This window comes from Equus asinus, chromosome 2 (assembly GCF_041296235.1).
Source record: "Equus asinus isolate D_3611 breed Donkey chromosome 2, EquAss-T2T_v2, whole genome shotgun sequence".
In the NCBI taxonomy this organism is placed as follows: Eukaryota; Metazoa; Chordata; class Mammalia; order Perissodactyla; family Equidae; genus Equus; species Equus asinus.
The window spans coordinates 104,308,662-104,331,319 of NC_091791.1; the positions used below are offsets into that span (position 1 = coordinate 104,308,662).

The 22,658-nt window shown below is 43.4% G+C and overlaps 1 protein-coding gene across 10 annotated transcripts in view; it reads left to right on the top strand.

The window, feature by feature from the left end:
* SV2B (synaptic vesicle glycoprotein 2B) overlaps window positions 1-22,658 on the top strand; it is a 194,199-nt gene that overhangs the window by 103,894 nt on the left and 67,647 nt on the right. For all 10 annotated transcript variants that reach the window (XM_044761749.2, XM_070495824.1, XM_070495825.1 and 7 more), the window contains one exon: window positions 13,541-14,395. In XM_044761749.2, the coding sequence (XP_044617684.1) occupies window positions 13,855-14,395 (541 nt within the window). In that variant the 5' untranslated portion in view covers window positions 13,541-13,854. The remainder of the gene's footprint in view (window positions 1-13,540; window positions 14,396-22,658) is intronic.

The following is a 22,658-nucleotide window of genomic DNA, read 5'->3' on the forward strand; positions in this document are numbered from 1 at the left end:
TCTTTCCCCTTTTCTTTAGCTGTTACTCTAGGATTTGGAGTGGAGCCCAGAACTGTACAAAATGCTAGGCTCTAGCACTAAATATGTTTGCATTCCTGGCAACATTTTAGCCTTTTCTAATTATGAAGTTTATACTTTGCCAAAGCTGAATTAGGGGCGAGGATGGAGAGAAGGAGGGGACTAATTATAGGGACACAATACACAGGAGTCGGGGGGGGGGGGCAGAGGCGAACCAGAGGGCCAATCACACCCAGAGGCTGAGTAATTCCAGGATAATTAGGAGGTGGAGACAGGACTTCGATCACACTGGGGTAAATTTAAAAAACTATTATTTCAGGGAAATACATGAGACTGATAGGAGCAAGATAAGTTCTGAGGCCTCTACTTAAAGTTTCCCCAAAGTGAGAAATGTTGGGGAGGATGCCAGGGGCTGGGAGAGCGGCACACTGATAGGGTATGGTGTGGAGCACATAAGTGGACAGCAGAAACCAGGGGACCCAGTGTGCTAAGTCCACAGGCCTGAGTGCAGAGGGGCTAACTACAGGCAATCCTGGAGGAGGAGGCGTTTCCATGGCTGGGTAACTGCAAGGCTAGAATCTAGCAAAGAGCGGGTTAGTTTCAAGGAAAAAAATGCACGAGGGCTAAGATGAGAGCAGAGGCACATCAAGACATGACTCAGCCTTGCCTTTAGGGCAAGTTGGGGAGGTCTGGGACCCACCTTGGTATCATCTATATTAGTTTGTCTGTCTGCCAGTCTCTGTTTTCCTCATAGAGCTGTATCCACAAAGTGTTTAAAGTCTTTTAGGAAGAGATCCAAGCTTTCAACCAGTGCCATAAATGGCCTAAGTTCAATGCCAATTCTGTATTTTTACTTTTTGGGATACACGTCCAAAGGTTCTAATGAACCAGAAGATGGAAAATATCTTATGTGTGAAGAGAGGACCGTTCTCTTATGGGAAGTCTGTCGTTCTTAGGTTTAGTAAAATGTCTATTAACTAGCCTGTAAGGGACATGAAAGCAGGAGCTTGTTACAGGCTCCTCAGTGTTCTCAGCAGTAGGTGCCCCCAAAGTATTTATGGAATACATAAATAAGTGTAATGATGGCAATTTAGTAGGGCCAGTCCCCTAGGGAGACTGGAAAGGGAGAGAATGAAGCTGGGGACGTGGAGTGGGCGTTGTTTAATGAAGGTCCTTTAAGACCAAATTAAGGATAGTGGTCTGAAGGTCTTGAGAAATCCTGGGGAGATACTAGTCAAGCCATGCGGAGGTGGGCTGATGGCGTTGGGGTCATTCAGGTGAGAGATGCGCTAGGACAGTGTCGGTGGGATGGAATAGAGGCCTTGTCTCTGGAGCTTTTTTTTTTTTGGTGTAGTGTCAAAATTTAAAAGCCAATAGGGTCACCAGGGAAAATCTGTAAACCACACAAGAAGAGGATCCTGGGTGTTCGACTTTCTTTGATGATGGCCATAGCTGTCTTCAAGGTTGCATTCAATTCTGCTATTGGTGTACCGGTCCAAGCTATTTGTTTCTTATCTTTAAGCTGGGCTTTCAACCCGTAGAATTGTTTTTGAATCAGATCTATTTTGGGAAGAAAAAAATGTGTCTGAAATGCCCAGCAGGTTCCAATATCTCTTCTTGCTCTGGGAGATTGAAGTCCGTCAGCAGTGTGACCTGTCTATAAATGGTCCCTTTCATAGGCCCAGGTTGTGTTCTGTGAGGCCTCCAGGTAGATTTGGGCAGTGCAGAGGGTTGCGTTTTAATAGCTCTTACTTTTCTTTCCAGAGGGAATGTTGCTTCTCAGGAAGTAACATAACAAAACACAAAACTTGCCCGCATTCCTTTCCTTTCCTCTGGTCTAGCTCACGGATATCCGTGCTGGCTTCACTCCTCAAGCTTCAAGGTGTTAACTAGTTGAGTACTCTTTGTTGCCACTCAAGCCCTTTCCCAATCTGACCGTACCTTCCTTTCCACAGATGTCTCCAGCCCTCCTTCCCAAGTGCCCCTAAGCTCCCTCTAAACTCACCAGCTGCCGTGTAGATGCCATCGTTAGATAAGTTGGCTTTACTGAAGGAGAGCAGAATATGCCACCCAAAGGATGCCACTTTGGCATATTGATTATTTTGAATTAAAGTGACTTACGAAGCAGTGCAAGAAGGAAACTCCACCACTTCTTTGACCTGCCTGAAAGCAGGAAATAAATCTCCCATGTGAAAGTTACCTTCCCTGTACCAGGAGGGTAGAAGGCATCCTCATCACCAGAAACAGGGAATTTAGGGCCAGGAAGGCTGTATAAACGAATCTTCTTATTTCCTCACTAATTTACTACCTGAAGCTCAAACCTCTTTGTCTTGTCAGTTCTTTACAAATTTATTGTTTCTTTGTCTAAAAGGTATAAAAGCTTCCTGCTTTGGCCACTTGTTTGAATCTCACATTTTTATTGGTCTCCCGTACATATGAGTTTAAATTTGTTTTTCTCCTCTTAGTCTGTCTTATGTTGATTTAATTATTAGGCCAGCCAAAGAACCTAGAAGGGAATAAGGGAAAATTTTTCCACCCCTACATTACCCAAATTTGCTAAGATTCACTGTATAATTTTGTCAGTCTGACAGTTTACTTAGAGCACATTTGTTCCTAAGTAAACATACAGGGATGTGTTCAGTTGTTGCTTATACTCTTTGTTGAGTGTGTTTGATTGTAGGGTAAAGTGGAATTGTAGAGGAATGTTCTGGTATAGACTAGAGGAAGCCAGGATCCCAAGGGCCTGGCTTGAGGGCTCTTAGTTATCTGGCATTCAGGCTCCCCCAGTGGTAGCCAAGAGATTCCTATGTACATTTAATTTTTTTTTAGCCTAGCACTGGTTTCCAAGAAGTACCTATCTGGCAGTGGGAGAGGCAATAAGGTGATGGGAGAGGAAGCTTGGTAGGTGGACAGTCTGAATCTTGATTCTTGAACTTACTAGCTGTGTGACCTTGGCAAGTGATTTGACCTCTCTGAGCTCAGTTTTCTCATTTATGGAATAGAAAAATAAGGTTATCTATCTCGCAGCATCGTAAAGTTGAAATGAGATGATAAATTTAAAGTGCTCAGGTAAGAAAATATTGCTTTCAAGGCAGTGTTTTCTGTCTGTGTGGTATTTGCCAATCTTCCACCATTCATGCATAATCCTTAAAATTTTTGCCTTATCCCTGGAAAAGATCATACACCACCTGTACTCTTACTTAGTGTTTTTTCAGTACATGGGACCCCGCCACAGCATGGCTTGGTGAGCAGTGCATAGGTCCGTGCCTGGGACCCAAACCTGCAAACCTCGGACCGCCAAAGCAGAGTGCACGAACTTGACCACTATGCCACCGGGCCGGTCCCAACTCTTACTTAATTTTTTAAAAAAAATCAATTCACTCTTATAAGTGGAATACATTTATTTAGGAAGGAAACTATATCACTCCTATAAATATAGGGTAACTATTAAAACAAACACAATGAAAATGAGACAATGTTATATTATTGATGTTCAGACAGATACTATTCCTGGTAAACACTCTGAATCTGAGGTTTGTTTTCACTTTGTTAAAAAGGGCACTTAGCAAATTAGCAAGTAAGTAGTAGAGCTGTGTTCTACTCCCCCAAAGGAGAATTTTTCCTTGACAATCAAAGGGGACTGAAAGAACATTGAAAATGCAATCACTTTTTCTCTCTGTGGTTCAGTGTTATTTAATTCTATATTTGAAATCATGTCAGGTACCACAAAAGGCAGCATCTTCCACTTTGGCAAACACAGACTTTGGGCATCAGCCATTTGGGAGCAGGGTATCAGCTGATGACTGCAGGGATGTGGGTCAGAGTGAGGGTAGAGAAAGGAGCTGGCACGGAGTTAAGGGGGAGACGTGGTTAGAACCTTGGTCTGGGGGTGTGGGGATTCAGGGCAGGGCTCCTGCAGAGTGAGATGCTCAAAATCCAGAGGGTCTCACCTCAAAGGCTGCAGAGTCACTGCTTGTGGGGTGAGGTTAAGGCTCTTATTGTCCTTTTGACTCTGTTATGCTTTGCTGCAGATGTCAGTGAATGCGTAGAAATGCCTACCTGTGTGTTGTACATTTACATAATAATAACTATTTTTATGGAGCTCTTTCTTGGCGATAGGCACTGTACCAAGCTTTTTGAACATGTTAACTCATTTAATTCTCGTAACAACCCAGTGAATAGGAACCCATATTCTCTTCATTTCACACGTGAAGAGACTGAAGCTTAAAGGTTAACAGCTTGCTCTGATTCTCAGAGCAGGAAAGTGGTGGAGCTGGTATCTGTAAACGTGTGCAGTGGGGAGAATTTGCTTTACAACATCACTCCAAGGCAGGAAGTATCATTGAAAAGTGTTTTTGTTACTCAAATTACAGTAGGGTTGGTAAGATGGCCATTACCAGTCTTGGTTAGGATTCCTCCTCCCTTCCTCTTCCCTTCCCTGCTGCATTGGACCACTGAAGTGCTTCCCCAAACAGTGGCGGCGCCTGGCTCTTAGTCCATGGCTGTAGCCACAAAGTTCTCCTTATTCTTTCTGCTACTCAGTGCCGCCTACAGTACAGCAAGCTTTCCACCAGCTGCTGGGCAGTTCTGGCTTGGCTGAATACAGGGACACCATTCAACAATTCGTGATTGGGTTTATAGATTGTAGGTGGGGTGGGACCCTTGTTGCTGATCCCGGGCCTGCAGGGTAATAGCTGCAGAGGTGCCCACAGCTGTCCCTCATCCACGGTGCTGCCTGCAAGAGGGCCAGGCTCCATCGGCTCTTGGAGACTCACATCCCACTTCTCTGAGTCCCCCTCTTCCAGGGCTTGGGCGCCTTTCCTACAAGTCAGAGCACCGCCCATCTCCCCTTCCTTCCAGCCTGGCTCCTGGGAGAGTCTAACTGTCTGAAGACTTGGTTGAAGGCCTTTTTGCCTTGTCCTTGAATCACAAAGTGTTCACTGCTTCCTGGGGGTAAGAAGAGCATAGGCCAGGAGTTCTTGACTTTGAGTGAGCTCAAGAATTAATTGGAGAGCTTGCTAATCAAACAGATGGCTGTCCCCCTTCTGTTTCAAAAGGTTTGGAATGGGGTGCAGGAATCTGTATTTAACTGGGACCAAGTGACCCTCCTGCAAGGGGTTTGAGGACCACACTGTGCAAAACACTGACCTGGCTCCAGAACACAGAGGAGCAGAGATGGAGAAAATCAGCATCTCATGGAGGACTGGGCAACATTGGCATCTTAACAGATCATCCTGCCAGATACGTTTGCATAATATAAACACATATTTATAGTATATAATATTGTGGAAGCTGTTGGCATAATGATGTAAATATATGATTTACCTAGCATTTCCACCTACTGTTATAGTGTGATCGTTTTCGTTTTTTTCTTCATAAGTCCTTCAAAAATATAATTTTTATATCACCATAATATTTAACTGTGTAAGTATGCTAACATTTGTTTACCCTGTTGTTTAATATATGAGTTGTTTTCCAGGTTTGATGTTATAAATAATACTTTGATTAACATACTTCTCCATAAATTATCTTGCTTGTGTGTTTTAAAACAAAGAACCATTCTGAAACATTCCAATTAAGGCTGGCATTACTTTAAAGAGTTTGATGTTACTTAAAAGCAATTTTTTCCCCCAACAAAAAGATCACGTGGTATGGCTCTTATTTAATAATCAATTGTTTCTCATTCCTTGGAAACTGGCTTTCTGTTTAACACAATAGAAATCACTGAGTGATTCAGCTAAGAGGAGAGTACTTTTAATGTCATACCCATGAGCAGACACTGGTGTAAGTGGGACAAGGACAGTGATTGTTGGAAACCTCAGAGAACACTGTCTCCCAGTAACAGCTAGAAAAGTCCTAGAATTTTCGGCCCACAGGTTGATGTAACCTACCCCGGAAACATCAAGCAGTGTATTTCAGGAAGCATTGCAGGTGGTTAAAACATATTTTATAGGCAAGAATTTGGTAACAAATAACTCAAGCAGTCCTTAGAACCCCCACACTTCCCCCACCCCCCCACCAGCCATCTCAGCTGGGAACGTAGTGTTAATAGAAGCCCAGCAAGGAAGTCTGAGAATGAATGGCTCCTTGTAAAAGGTGGTGTGTTCAGGATGTCAGCTGATCCGACTTCTTTTTCTAAAAAAAGGTAAACCAGTTGGTCTATTTACAGCAGGACAGGGCCACTCCGGCCCGTGGGTCATTTTTGACTTGCTTTCAGCCAGGCACTGAATAACTATTAATCTCCTTTATTGAGCAAACATTTTCAAGGACTGTTTACATTTAAAGACTGTGTTTGGTGCTGGAAATTCAAAAATAAGTAAAATCCAGGGCTTTATCTGGCCTGGAGTTGCTCACAATCTCCTGGCAGAGAGACGCATAGACAGTTACAACATAATGTAATAGTAGAGTTATGTGCGTAATGCCATGGGACCTCTTGGAGTTATTCTGAATGTTTAAGAATAAAGAGCCATCAAATCACCAAAAAATGGTTAATCAGTTTGTAAATGTTGTAAACTCGAAATAGGCACTATCCTAGATATTAAAATAATAATAATAATAATAATGTTTTATATATTGCTTAGATGGTCAACAGCATTGTCAGAGATACACAAGAAAATATTGAATCAGAGAGCTGGAAAGGACCTTAGAAGTCATTGGTCACAGCCCCTCACTTTAGAGGCAAGGAACTGAGGGCTTCAGAAAGTGAGTGGCCCATTGGGGGTCCCACAATGACTTGATGGCAAGGATAGGACTGTAATTCAGGTCCTCTCTCCAGTGGTCCAGCAGCCTTTCTCTTACACAGTGATAATATTTTGTATGGAGTCCCCTGCCCTCTCTTACTACTCACTATCGGCATGACTTGCACAATTAGGCTAAGAAATTAAGTAAGAGATGTCTGCAAAGCTAATTGGCACATTGGATGTTGCATTAATGCCCATTTGAGTTTGTTGATTTTCCTATCTTTTGTTCATGTAAAATAGAATTATACTAAAGTTCTTAAATATATTTTCTCAGGCTTCACTCCTACATGCCCCAGTTCCCCCTAAATTCCTGCCAAACAGTTTCAGGAGTACCCAAGTCTATCTCTTGTGTCGGTGCATGAGTCCTTATAAGCTCAGGTAGTCGGCCATTTTATTCTGCCTTGACTCATTGGAATGAATCTCTTATCAAGGCCAATTGCAACTGAAGACGCAGCTGCTACTGACTCCTGCCAAGGGGGCCAGTGAGTGTGCTCAGCTTTCCAGGGATGGATGCTGAGGATGCTGTTATCTTTGCTAAGGAGACTATCTTCTATTATTGCTTGCTTCAAAGTTACTACATTCTGGGCTCTTGATATACCATCAAGATTTGACTGAATCTGATGACGAAGCTCAGAATTATCCCTCCCTCCAGCTGTGACCCACTGGGTTACAACCAGGCTGTGATCCCTAATTGTCACTGCCAATAGAAAGCTCTTGGTCCTGTGTGCAAACAGACTTGAAGATGCTTGACAAATAGGCTTTCAAGACATGACAAAATCCTAGGATGAATAGATCTTAGGCTCGAGGTACAAAATCAGTACTTAACTATTTAGAAGAGGCTGTATTCCATGGATGTTAACATGGGTTCCAAGGAAAAAGAGGCCCATGGTCATAGGAAACACTGATTTCAATAAATTAAATAGATTTTGGGGGAAGGGGAGGGGAGGAACAGCAGCTTCATTGAGTTCTACTTTACATACCATAAAATACTACTCAGATTTAAATTATTTTTAGCAAATTTATAGAGTTATGCAACCATCACTCTAATCCAGTTTTGGAACGTTCCCATTACTCTTCCAGCTCAAATTCCCTCGAGTTTACTTGCAGTCAATCTCTACGCCCACCTCTGGCCCCAGGCAACCGCTAATCTACTTTCTGTCTCTATAGATTTGCCTGTTCTAGACCTTTCGTGTCAATGGAGTCTATATTATGTGACCTGTTGTGTTTAGCTTCTTTTACGTGGCATGTTTTTTGAGGTTCATCCATGTCATAGAAGGTATCAGTAGTTTGTTTCTTTTTGTTGCTGATTGTCATGCCGATGCGTGGATGGACTACCTTCTGTTTATCCATTCATCAGCTGATGGATGCTTGTATTCTTCCTAGTTTTCAGCTATTATAAATTATGTTGTTATTAACATTCGTGTATAAGTCTTTGGGCATATGATTTTATTTCTCTCGGGTGGATTCTTAGGATGGAATTGCTGGGTTATTTGGCAAGTGTATGTTAAACATTTTAAGAAACTGCCAAACTCTTTTCCAAAGTGGCTGAACCATTCCTCATTCCTGCCAGCAATGGATGAGAGTTCCAGTTGATCACATCTTAGCCAACACTTGCTACTGCCTGTCTCTTGATGGCAGCTATCTGATGGGTGTATGCTGGTAACTCATTGTGATGTGAAATAGGTTTTTATTCGGGTCTTCTCACAGCCTTTAATATAGCAGTGTGCATTATGAATCTCCAAAAGAGCATGGTGAAAAGCATATGCGATGTTCCCTAAACTCATTTGTTCTTGGAATTCTTTTTTCCCTTACATGAGCGTATTCAAGGCCTAATGTTTTACAGAACCCATTTTGGGAAGCATTACATCATTTGATTACAATATTGTTTTTAGCTTTGTTCTCTGTGATATTTAATTATGAGCAATGTTTATCACACAATGATTTTGAATCAAGTGGCATCAACTCAGCGGTTAATAGACTGCAAGAGTTAAAAGAGGATGCTTAAGAGATCAGCGCTGGGATGTTTTTGAGAGCTAATAGTTTCATGAATGCCTAAATGTCAGTTTGTTTTTCTCTATACTTGGTTCCCCAGCCCAGCCCAGATGGGCCCTAAATCTCAAGGGGAGCTAGGCTGGGCTAAAGCCAAAATCCTGCCTACATTTTAATTGTCAACACTCAATCAGATAACAATCATAATGACGACAACAATGACAATAAGATCAAATTTATATGGATCGCATCTGTGCCAGGCACTATCCTAAGCACTCTCCATGGATTATCTCACTGGATCATCACAAGGACCCTACGATGTAGGCACTATTATGACAACAACTTTACAGATAAGAAAACTGAGGCTCAGGGTGATGAGTAGCTTGCACACACGTAATCGGAAGTGGCAGAGTCAGGATTTGAATCTGGGCCCTCTGACACCAGAGTTCGTGCTCTTCAACCTCTCTGCTGTATATCCTACCAGCTAACCAAAAGGGCGGGTCAGTCTGAAAAAAGAGTTTTGTTTGTCTTAATTACACAGCAATTGTAGGATGCTGCAAAGAATTTTAGTCCAGGATTTGCCTCCCTAGAGTCTTCATTATCCCAGTCACTCTTGCCCTCTCCCTCTCGCCTGACAGGTATGCACCACTTATTCTCCTGGGGGAGTCCTTCTGTATCCTTTTTCTCCCAGTTTTGTGGCCACCACCTTTGTCCAGGCCTAACCTCACACACACACACACACACACACACACACACACACATTTGAAAACTTCTTCCTGGTTTCACTGTCCCTAGGTTTTGTCTTAAAAACCAGGACATGTATCCTCACTAGGGAGATCTTTCCAGATCCATGCTCTGCATCACACACTGCTCTGCTCATTTTAACAACCTTCACGGTCCCCTGCTCAAAGGAAAATTCCCAGTCCCTGGGCGGGGCATTCCGACTGAGCCCTTGACTTTCCCATTGTATCTCCCATAATTTCCCCTTCTTGGATCCTCTGCTGTAGGGAGATGCTTCCTTGCTGCCCAAATCAGCGAAGCCATTCCTGCCTCCGTGCCTTTGCTTATTCTTGTTCTCCAGGCTGTGTTGTTGCTTCTCTGAGCCCCTTTCTGCCCTTGGAATCCCCCTGACCTCTAGGATGCTATTTCAGCTGATCCCAGCCCATAGTGACCCTCCGGTCCTCTGAAACCCCCGGAAGAACCTACTATCCGTGACTCTGGGTCATCCATCTAACATCTTCCGCATCAGTCTTGTTTGCTGTAAAATGGGTGTCATAGGCCGTGCCTCACAGGATCTGGTCCAGGTTAAAAGACATAAAGCACATGATGAACTTCGCATAGTACCTGGCCCAAAGCCACAAGGCCAGTATTCAATAAATGAGAGATAATATTGTTAATAATTAAGATGATCATTTTTATGACTGCGTGATGCTTTGTGTTGCTTTACTCTGACTCTCTCATGAGGGGTAGCCCTCTTAAGAATGGGGATCAGGTCCTGTCATATCTAATACAATGCGTTAAGCACCAAAGATCCTGGGGACTGTTCGTTGAGGATGCGCAAACAAACTCGAACCATCACTCAGAAGCCTGATGTTGATCTCAGCTCTGTGGGCAACTCGGTGTGTGACCTTGCCTTGTCTTCTTGGAGTCCCAGTCCAAGGGGGACTGTATGTCATCCCTAACATTCTCTTTGAAACTGGCAAGCCCTGATATTGATTCTCTGTGATAATTTGGGCACATTCTTTAATCCTCTTAGTCTTTGGTTTTTTCATCTGTGAAATGGGGAGAATAATCTCATCCACTGTTGGCTCTGAGGATAAGTGAGGGATTGCTTATAAAATGCTCACTTAGTCCTCAGTTCATAGTTATGCTTCTGGTTGTTTCATTATTGCTATTTCGTTGATAACACTAGGAGCATTAATGTTGTTGAATGTAGTAGTTTTCTGGGGCTGCCAAAAAAGTACTACAAATTGGGTGTCTTAAACAACAGAAATTTGTTGTCTCACAGTTGCGAAGGCTAGAGACCCACAATCAAGGTGTCAGCAGGGTTGATGCCTCCTAATCTGTTCCAGGCCTGTCTCCTTGCTTCTGGGAGCCTCCAGGCTTCCTTGGCTCATGGATGGCCCCTCCTGTGTCTGCACATCATCTAGCCTCCGAGTGTCCGTCTCTGTCTCCAAATTCCCCCTTTTTATAAGGGCACCGGTCTCATTGAATTAAAGCCCGCCTTAGTGACCTCATCTTAACTCTCCTACCTCCATAAGGACCATATTTCCTAATAAGGTCACGTTCTGAGGTATTGGGGCTTAGGACTTCAACGTACCTTCTTAGCGGGGGTGGAAGGTCACGATTCAGCCCATAACTTTGAAAATGATTAACAGTTATACTCTCTAGAAAATCCTTTGCTGAGAAAATAACTTGGCCTTTCTGAAAGAGGAAAAAAACCCAACACTTGGCGGTGAATCCTTCTTATTCCACTGCACTTGCCTTTCACAACAGTTCATTTAGCTGGATCAGGTGAGTGCGGGCAGTTTTGACGAAGATCTGCTGCTTTCTGTGAAGCAAGTCCCAGGACCTTTGCCCTGAGTGGTATTTCCCACATGTGCTTTTGGAATTGCAAATCTGTCATTTCTGGTTCATGACATTTTTGCAGAGCCCCCAGGATGGAAATAACACACCAGATCTCAGGCAGTTGGCATTCTTTCTTTGTTTTTTATAGCCCTCTGCAAAACTCTCATGCTGTTTACGTGTGATTTATATTCCTCCTGTGGTTTCTAAATGGATATAATAAAAACAGATTTAGAATATTAATCTAACATGGTTCAGGCCAGCATGGTCTAGTAGAAATTTATTTCCTGGGCATGGTGAAAAATCTGGAAGGATAAAGTGAGAATCAGGTCTGAGTAAATATTTTTTGCTGCCTCTTAAGGTATCGTCTCTCAAAGTGCGGTCCACTGGATTCCTTGCGGTGTCTGTGAAACATGCAGATTTCTAGACCCCACCCCCATTCTGCAGGCTCAGAGTCTTTGGAGGAGGGGTCCTGGGATTTGCATTTCTTATGAGCCCCCCCTGCCCCAAGTGGTTCTGGCCCACCCTGTCTTTGAGAACCACTGATTTCTGGGATTCCCCAAAAGAAATGCGTTGTGTTGTTTGAGTCAAACGAGTTCCAGAGCTGGAGCCTGTCCGGGTCTGAGGGTGAGGTGTGGGGCGGAGGGCCCAGGGATGCGCTGTGGGCAGGCACAGGACTCCAGCTGCTGTGCAGAGAGCATGGTGTTCAGTCCATTGTGAAGTGACATCTGCTGAGCTTGGTGGAAGGACAGTGTGGATTTCAAGTGCGACAGGGAGGGTCGTAAGTGTTGATGGTGTGTGTACTTATCAGCAGGTGGGTTGAGCTGGGGAGTAGGCTTTTGGCAGCCTCAATAAGAGATCTGAGCATCCATCTGTGTCCAAGGGTCTGGCAGTGGGGGAGAGTTGGAGTGGGAGGGGTAAGGGCCATGGGAGGAGTCTGGCCACTTGGGGCGCTGTATGAGAACTCAGATTTCTGAGCTTGAACCAGCCCTTCTGCATGCTCTGGGGATCTGCGTTTCTAAAGCTCCTCAGGGGATCGAAAGTGACAGTCTCTCAGAACAGCACTTGAGAAGCACCGTCGGGGGAGGCCGTGGATAAAACTGACTTTGGGATCACTGGACCTGGCTTTGAGTCCTAGCTATGTGACCTTGATCTAACCCCATCTGAACCACAGTTTCTTCAACTGTAAGATGAAGAGACAAATACTTTTTTCTTCTTCTTTTGATTGTGGCGACGGTTAGGGATAAGGGATGGGACACACAGCACAGTTTCTGGCACACAGTAGGCATCGTTAAATGGTGGCTCCAGACCTGTGAGAACTGAGATTCTAGAAGGGTAATTAGGGCAGATATGCCAGTCTGTTGGGCATAGGAATCAGCAGGTGGACACAGTGATTGGAATTTGGGTATGGCGTAGGGTCTTAGATCTGGCAATACTGGGTCCTGATTTCCAGAATCGGAACTAGGGAAAAAAGAGCAACAGTAACATCCAGGCTTAAATAGACGTGCAGGTCCAGCACTGTTCTAAGCACTTTGCCCACAACCTTATGAGTTAAGTGCTATTCTTATTGCCATTTTACAGATGAGAAAATGGAGGCTTAGAAAGATGTGTGAATGGTCACACAGACATTACGTGGCAGAAGGAAGTTTAGATCTAAGCTCTCTGTCTCTGAGTCTTCAGCACCTGTTCTTGCCTATTTAAGCGAAGTACAAGGTCAGGCTGGCCCTTGAACCACAATCCTGAGTCTCAAAAGTAAGCTGGGAAAAATGGTCCTGGATATTTTTTTGCTACACATTTCTGGATGTAAAATTGTACATAACAAAGTTAGAAAGGCTGGCATTTTCTTAATAGAAGCTGAGCTGTAATAAACCTGCATTGTTGCCAAAGGCTTGATAGATTCTAACAGAAAATCCATAACACAAAATTGTCTTGTATTGAAAATGCCTTGTCCACTTTATATTTTATTTCTTGGGTAAGATTTGACCCCTTTCATGGATTGATCAACATTTCAAAGGGTGTCTCTGACCCCTGTACCTTCTCCCCTTGTCCTTTGTCTCACGGATTCAATTCTCATTCATTTGATGTGAATCCCAACGTCTAATCAAGATTTTGTCCACCTTACACATCAAGCACTGGCATTAGTAAATGTATTTGTTTAATTCTGAGGGTATCTTGTCAGAATTTCCTCCTTTTCTAACGCTCTTCTCTCTCCCGTCTCTGTACTCCAGGGCATAACCTTCAGTAGCAGAACAAATCAGGCCAGCCAGCAAGCTGCCAAGTCCTGCAGGCTCCTTGTCAAGGAAACCAGCTGGACCCATTTCTAATCAACATCTCCCAACATAACACCTCTGTGTCACTGAAGGAGACCAGACCAGAATTTGAAACTTTCCAAAGACTTCCACTAGACATTGAATGCAAAAGGATACTTGGGTTGCTTTGCTTAAATCTGCTCTATTTCAGAGACCAAGGGGGAGAATACAGGTGTCACTTTCATCCAAGAAGTCACATGAACATACTCTACATTTAAAGCTCTGCACGTATAATGGATGATGGTTATCGAACCAGCCCAAACCTCTACCACGGTGCAAGAGATATAGCTCGAGAGGCTACCAGGCAGTCCCGGAACCAAGGAATGGATGACTACAAATATCAGGATAACTATGAGGGCTATGCTCCCAATGATGGCTATTACCGTGGCAGCGAGTCCAACCCAGAAGAGGACGCACAGAGTGATGTTACAGAGGGCCATGATGAAGAGGATGAAATCTACGAGGGCGAGTACCAGGGCATCCCTCACCCGGATGACATCAAGGCCAAGCAGGCCAAGATGGCACCCTCCAGGGCAGACGGCCTTCGAGGCCAGGCAGACCTAATGGCTGAGAGGATGGAAGATGAGGAGCAATTGGCCCACCAGTATGAGACCATTATTGATGAGTGCGGCCATGGACGCTTCCAGTGGACCCTCTTTTTCGTTTTGGGTTTGGCTTTGATGGCCGATGGGGTGGAGGTGTTCGTGGTGAGTTTTGTCTTGCCCAGTGCAGAGAAGGATATGTGTCTGTCCAGTTCCAAGAAAGGAATGCTTGGTAAGTAGAAATTTCCAAAGATCATTCTCTTGGTGGCATTAAAATTTGAAGGGGAAAGAGTAGTAAAATTGGTATAACACCTTAAATCTATCACAATGTCCTTGCAAAGTTATCATTTTACACCCATTTTGCCATTAAGGTGTTTTTATGTCAGAGAAATTAATTAACTGGCTCAAGTTTACACAGCTAGTAAGTATTGGAGCTTGGATTCCTACCCAGGTGTGTCTTACTCTCAAGCTCTTAGTTCTTTTTCCAAATCTTGTTGTGTCCTTGTGAGTCCAATTTCTCTCTTCTTCATATTGAGCAATCTTCCATATTCAAATGACAAACGTTTTGGGAGTGGCAAGCCAGAGGTCTCTTCTACTCAGTCCTTCTCTTTGTTCCTTCCAGAATCCAGTGGTGTCTGCTTCTGGTTTCTCTTGCATATAAGAGTTAGTGGGCTGAATGCCCATGTGCCTCGGGGATGAATGCTGGGTTGAGCACATTCATGGAGGCCCTGCAGGCAGTTGGGAACCACGTTGTGAAGCACAGATGGATTCCTCAGGATGGAGGACCAGCTTTGCAAATCAATGATGAGACTAGCACCATCAGAGCCAAGAACCAGATATCAGGGCATAAGGCAGAAACGATTTTGTGAAATTAGAAAGGGGATGGGCACGAATGGTGTAGTGTAAAAGACAGTCACCATAATATAGACAAGGGTTTGTCTTGGTCATTAAATGTCCTGTAAAACATATCCATTCTCTAGATTTAGAGTCCAAGCAATTGATTGTTTAGCAAACATACAGTTTCTAAGAACTTACTATGAGTCAGGATCTTAAGAACCCTCAAGAACTCAAAATCTATCTGGCAACTGAGTTCATTCATTCAACTAATATTTATTAATTGTGTACTGTGTGCTAGTCTCTGTGCTCAGCCCTTGGGGAGAAAATATTGAACCAGATAGACATAGTCCTTGCCGCTCAAAGAACTTACATGCAGCAGGACAACAGGCATTAACAAACACAGAGACTGACCTAATTACTGTAGAGATAAGTGCTATGAAGTACCTTGTGTGGTTCTGGTCCCTATTACTTGCTTTAAAGCAGGGGTTGGCAAACATTTTCTGTAAAGATCCAGATAATAAATGTTTTAGAATTTGCAGACCCAGATAATTTCTGTCACCACTACTCAACTCTGCCTCTGTAGCACAAAAGCAGCCACTGACAGCATGTAAAAAAATGGGCATAACTGTGTTCCGATAAAACTTTATTCACAAAAAAAAAAACAGAGGGCCAGATTTAGCCAATAGGCTGTAGTTTGCTGGCCCCTGATTTAGAGCCACTGTAAATAAGCTTGGGATATAAAATAAAGAAAACGTCTGCATAAAAACTTGTTCCTGGGGGCTTTTAAAAATTGTTTTATCCATTCCTATTTAACCAAATGGCCATTTAAAATGATTAAACTGTGTCACATATGACCATTAGGGAACCAAAAGAGACTGAGTATATATAAACAGAAGGAACGACTTGAGAAGCAAGGTTATCACCCAGAGTTTTTAAACACCAACAGAATTTTAGTTGGTTTTTTAAAAAATTATTTTAATTATTTTTTTAATTAAAAAATTCTGCTAGATGCCTTTAAGCTTGAATAGATTTTTTTGAAAGGGCAAAATCCAAAGCAAAATAAAACATACCCCAAATCAAAACAAACTGCCCCCAGTTGATCTAAACATTTCCAAGGCAGTATTGTTTTGTGATATCTCAGCTGAAACCCTGGGTCCCTGTTAATCCAAATAGGCAATGTCAGTAATGATTTCATACCCCCCTCCCCCCAAACCCTGCCATCTCTCTTCCGCCCTGGTGCCTGGCGGCCTCATGGACAGAGCTGCAGCATTGTGGCAGCTCCTGCTGGCTCCCAGCGTGAATGCTGGGTGTGGAGGGAACGTGGTCCTAGTCTGGAGAGCCCACATTTGTGCAATTTTGCTTGGAGCCTTTGCCAAGAAGATGCTATGGCTCAGCCCAAGACGGGCAGTGAGACTAACTGAGCAGAGATGGACTTCCTATATGCTTGTGGGGTCCCCTTTGTGGTCGAGGAAAGGAATGTCTAGCTAGATCCAGGGAGGTGGATGATTGAAGGGTCTCCTGGGGCCAGCATTTCCACTTGCTGTCTCATCTGACCTTCATAGTCACCAGAGAGGTTAGAAGAGTTTTATCCCATTTGTGCATATCAGGAAACAGTCTCAGAGAGCTGTATATAAGGTCACACAGTACTTCCTGGAGCTGGGATTTCAATCCAGGTCTGTCTGATGTCAAAGTCTGTGCTCATTGTGCTCTTACACCATACTGCCTTTCTCTTGTGCATGGTCTTTGGAAAAGAAGTCATGCCATGGGACAAGCCTTCTCTCCATGTCATTAAGCGCCCCATAGATTGCTTAGAGCACCATAGATTGCTTCCAACAGAGAGGTAGCGTGGTGTGGGGAATAATGATCTGGGCACTGGAGTCTGGCTGCTAAGGTTTGGAAACTGGCAATGTAATTTATCAGCTAGTGACCTTGGCCAAATCATGACTTCTCTAATTCTCAGTTTTCCTGTATGTGGAATTAGGGTTATAATACATTTGTTGTGAGGACTGGATGAGATAAAGCTGGTAAAGCAACCTGCATGCCATGCCTGCTAAACATGTGTTAGTTCTTGTTCCTTTGTGTTATGACATTCTCCCTTGGAGCATTTGCAGGGAATTATAGTTGCAGTGAGCTAACGGAGCAGCATGGATGCGAGAGCCAGGTTGCCTGGCCTGGAATCCTCGCTCTGCCAGTTCTTAGTAGGGTGAGTTTAGGAAAGTTACTTAGCTTCTCTTGCTCAGCCTTGGTTTCCTTCTCTGCAAAATGGGGATGCTAATGGTATCTACTTCATGGGGTTTCGGTAAGGATTAAATGAGTTTAAAGCATTTAACTTGCCTACAACAGTGCCTATACATCACAAGTGCTCAAGATACCTGTTATTATTATTGCTGAAGTTGTTATTATTACTAAACTGATTGCTTGATAATGATGAACCGCCCAAATTCAGGACTAGATTTTCTCAGGGGACACTGCACATTTCTTTCATTCAAAATTATTTATTGGAGGCTTTTAAGGTCAATTTACCCTACCTTGGCTGGTGAAAAGTTCTTTTCTATTCATGTGTTAAACCAGGTCTTTCTCTCTTTCCCCTTCCTCTGTGTGTGTGGTGTTTTTTTTTAAGAATTAATTTTTGAGAGCAGTTCTGGGTTCACAGCCAAATTGAGAGGAAGGTACAGAGAGTTCCTACATGTCCCTGCCCCCATGCACGCATGGCCTCCCCGTTACCAATATTCGCACCAGAGTGGCCTATTTGTTACAATTGATGAACCTGTGCTGACATGTCATTGTCACCCAAAGTCCGTATTTCACTTTTGCTTAGGGTTCGCTCTTGGTATTGTACATTCAGTGGGTTAGGACAAATGTATAATGACATGTGTCTGTCAGTACAGTATCATACACAGTAGTTTCATTGCCCTTAAAATTCTCCGTGCTCTGTCTGTTCATCCCTCCCCTTTACTCCAACCTCTGAAAATCACTGATTTTTTTATTGTCTTCATAAAGTTTTACCTTTTTCAGAATGTCATGTGATTGGACTCATACAGTATGTGGGCTTTCAGGTTGACTTCTTTCACTTAGTAATGTGCATTTACGTCTCCTCCATGTCTTTTCATGGTTTGGCAGCTCATGTCTTTTTAGAGCTGAATAATATTCCATTGTCTGGATGGACCACAGTTTATTCATCCATTCACCTGCCGAAGGACACCTTGGTTGCTTCCAAGTTTTGGCAATTACGAATAAAGCTGCTATAAACATCTCTGTGCAGGTTTTTGTGCGGACATAAGTTTTCACCTCCTTTGCATAAATACCAAGGAGCGTAATTGCTGGCTCATATGGTAAGAATAAGTTTGGTTTTGTAAGAAACTGCCAAGCTGTCTTCCAGAATGCTGTACCGTTTTGCATTCCCACCAGGAATAAATGAAAATTCCTGTTGCTCCACATTCTCACTAGCGTTGGTGTTGTCGATGTTCTGGATTTTGGCTGTTCTAATAGGTGTATAGTGGTATCTCATTGTTGTTTTAATTTGCATTGCCCACAGGACATATGATGTGGAGCATCTTTTCATATACTGATTTGCCATGTGTGTATTTTCTTTGGTGAGGCATCTGTTAAGGTTTTTGGCCTATTTTTTTTAAACCAGGTTATTTGCTTTCTTATTGTTGAGTTTTAAGAGTTCTTTGTACATTTTGGATAACAGGCCTTTATTCGATGTGTCTTTTGCAAATGTTGTCTCCTAGTTTGCAACCTGTCTTCTCATTCTCTTGACTCTCCTTTATTTTAAACAGAGAGTGAAAGTGACACCTCTAGACTTGAGTCCTAGCTGATGTTCCAGGAAAAGAATTTGGAAAGAGAACCCCCCTCGACCCCCAAATTCAGGCCTCAAATCATAGAATATTTTATTTTCTTCCTGGAATTGAATGAATCAGTTCGGAAAATAAAGGAAGTGTCCCTAGACCAGGTAACAAAAATATCTGGGTGCTGCTGTGCCACTTTCCTGAGCTTTTAGAAAGATGAAAGTTTGCTGCCTTCAAGGGTTGTGCTTTACTGGGTCACTCGTCCAGAACTGTCTCACTTGGGGAAAAAAGTGTCTGGGGAAATGTTAGCAGCGAAGGCTCAGTCCTGCTTAATATCAAGCAGTTGGTCACCTGCAAGAGAAGAGGAATGCGTTCCTTTGTTAATTAAACTCTTCATTCATTATTTTTTTAAAAACCACTGAACATTACCACCTGCCTGGTGTTCCCTCTGGTCTATGGCAATGCAAGGCAGGCAAGTCCTGGCACTCAGTGAGTTTTATTCTAAAGGCAGAAATAGAGCTCACACGAGAAATTTGAAATAGAAGCAGCACATGCAATTATGCAATACCACATTCAGTATTATAACTTTTATTCAGATATGAGGACAACAAAGACAGTGTAAGGAAGGGATAGAGCCGAAGTTGGCAGGTTGTAGAGTTAAGTGGCTTGTGTTTGCATCTGCTCTGTTATTTAACAGTTACGTGACGTGTGCTGGTCCGAAGCCGTCTTCTGAGATTTGCTGATTTTAGGTGGTTGAAGAGTGAATCTACGTTTCTTTTTATCTCCTTTTGGGTAATATGTATGTGTTTCCCACTTACACGTTGTAATGAGTCTAGGACCCAGTTACAGCATCGGGGGTGGTTTCCCCCACACATCTACCAAGTAAGTCTCTGACAGCCGCTGGGTGTCCTACCATTTAACTCAATTCTGACATTATCTACCTGGAGATAGTGTCGGATCCCACAGGTTAAGGGCTCAGTCCCACAAGACTGCTCTCACCCCACTTCAGAGGCCAATCACAAGTAGTCGGTCCCCAGGTTACCCATAACTTCTGTCCGACTTGGCTACAAATTGGAGTTTCCCACAACCCCCTCCTCAGGTTCAATTCATTTGCTAGAACAGCTCACAGAACTCAGGGAAACACAACTTTCGTTTACCGGTTGATTAAAGGATACGATGAAGCATACAGATGAACAGCCAGATGAAGAGACACGTAAGGCGAGTTCTGGGAGGGTCCTGAGCACAGGAGCTTCTGTCCTGGTGGAATTGGGGGGTGTCACCCTTCCAGTATGTGGGTGTGTTCACCCACTTGGAAACTCCCCAAACCCCATGCTATTGAGATTTTATGGAGGCTTCCTCACATAGGCATCATCAATTATTAACTCCATTTCCAGCCCCTCTCCCTTCCCTGCAGGATGGGGGTTGGGGCTGAAAATTCCAAGCTTCTAATCTTGGCTTGGTCTTTCCCGTGGCCAGCCCGCATCCTGGAGCCCTCCAGGAGGCCACCCAGAGATGCCTCATTAGAACAAAAGATGCTCCTCCTACTCTTCTCACTTAGGAATTTACAAAGGTTTTAGGAGTCCTGTGTTGGGAACAGGGTCAAAGATAAATGTTAGAACAAGAGATACTCCTAGTGTTCTTATCACTTAGAAAGTTACAAGGGTTTCAGGAGCTCTGTGCCGGGAACTAGGTGCAGAGGCCAATATGCAGTTTCTATTATCTCATATACATAAAAAAAAAATCATTCGAAGAAATGACTTAAAGATAGGAAGTTCTGGGCTGTCAGCATGTTAAGCTATTTGCTTTTTTTTTTTAACTTTATTTTTGTTTTATTTTTTTTAAAGATTGGCACCTGGGCTAACAACTGTTGCCAATCGTTTTTTTTTTTTTTTTCTTTTCTGCTTTATCTCCCCAACACCCCCATACACAGTTGTATATCTTAGTTGCCGGTCCTTCTAGTTGTGGGCTGTGGGATGCCGCCTCAACGTGGCCTGACGAGCGGTGCCATGTCCGCACCCAGGATCCGAACCCTGGGCTGCCGCAGCAGAGTGCGCAAACTTAACCACTCGGCCACGGAGCCAGCCCCAGCTATTTGCTTTTTTCAAACGACATCCAATTGTTGGCATCTCAAAGCCTTGTTTCCTTGCAGCTATGATGGTACTTAATATTGGTGGCACATAGGACAAACCAACAGCATCCTCCTCTGCCTGCATTTGGTAAATTGACACTAAAGTTGCTCTATAATTGTAAATATACTCCTTAAGCCAGAACCATGGGCTAGTTCCACTTTCCTGCTGACCAAAAGAGAGCTCTATTTCCAGGCAAGAGTTCCATTTTTGCCTTCAGAATTTTGATTTCTTGGTACTTGGTATATATTTTATTGGCTGTTAGTTTTTCTTGCCATCTACAGTAAGAAGACTCAAGGAGTCTTGCACTTCAGACAGTGATTTAGAGGCCAACAGGGGACCTCTGGGGCTTGGTGTCTGTGCTCCAGGGAGGATACGGAGCAATGTCAGATGGGGTGGATTCATTAGAATAAATTGTAAGTTGAATTTCCATAGCAGCTCAGAAATGGATGTATTACTCTGCCATCATGAAACATTATCCTTTAGTTGTTTTATATGCAAATTTGAGATGAGCATCAGGGCAGAACGTTTGATTTATGAGCTACTTTTTCTTTAGCCCTGAATTCAGAGTGTCAATTCCTGAAAGGAGTGGCCACTCTGGGCCCCAGGGCCTGACGGACAATACAAACTCAGTAAATACTTATTTATAGTCATGAAAACAAATACTCATGATGGTGAAATCCACCACTAGGAATTTTCATATATTCTTTTTGTGTTTGATCTGTATCAGTTGCTTTTATTTATATTTTTTAGATCATAAGATTCTTTAGAATAGAACGAAAGCTGAGAGCTCCCTGGAAGAGTCAACACTGATTGCCATATTTAGGAATGTGGACTTAATTCCTCAGGCAGTAGGGAGCTGTTTAATGGGGCACCATTAAATGCCTTTGAAGAAGGGAGTGATGAGGTGGGACCTATGGTTTAGGATGATCCCTCTACCCCGGTGATTTTGGTACTGGGAGTGGTTCTAGAGGAACAGAATCTTAAGGATGAGTTTTCTGAATTGGTTCTGGAGTTTCTGGAATTGATTCTATAATCTGGTTAGATTTAAAGATACTATTGAGTCTATTTCCTATAGTAAAGAGAGCACTGATCATCCATGGCATGATGTGGCAATAGAGATACACCAAATATCGTCATTGGAGCCTCCTAATCAAACACTTATAAGAGGCAAAGATTTAGGTGACCATGTATGTGAGACCTTTGAACTTTCTGTCAAACTAATGAGCATAGCGAAATTGGCTGGTTCCTCCTAATGTTGCTGACAAAGTGGGAAAGAAAAGGATGAGCTCAGGGATTAGAATTCCCGGAACAAGCACTGAATAAAGGACCTGAAAGCTTCTATGCCTGCCTTGAAAGTGACCTTTATCTCTTGAGATGGCTAAAAACCCAACCCCAGATCTCGTCCTATGAGCAGCTGGGTTACAGCACAAACTGAATTTCTGGTCTCATAGGGTGTCTTCTATTACAGTGAAAGCATCGATAGGGAAGGAGTGGGATCCTGAAAGCTGGCATGGGGATGTGTGGGATCCTTCAACCCTGATGAAAGTGGGGACATTGAACCCCTAAATTCTGATGAGTCTCCTTTGCCAGTAGAAGTACCCTCTCCACCCCCATCTGAGGGGATTAGCTCTGCATTGACTGAGAAAACTGTAATGGCCGCCCTGAGGCAGTTGCCTTGCAAGACATTGTTGATTATCCTCAGGACTCACCCCTCATCACCCCTTTTTGCTTCTAGACT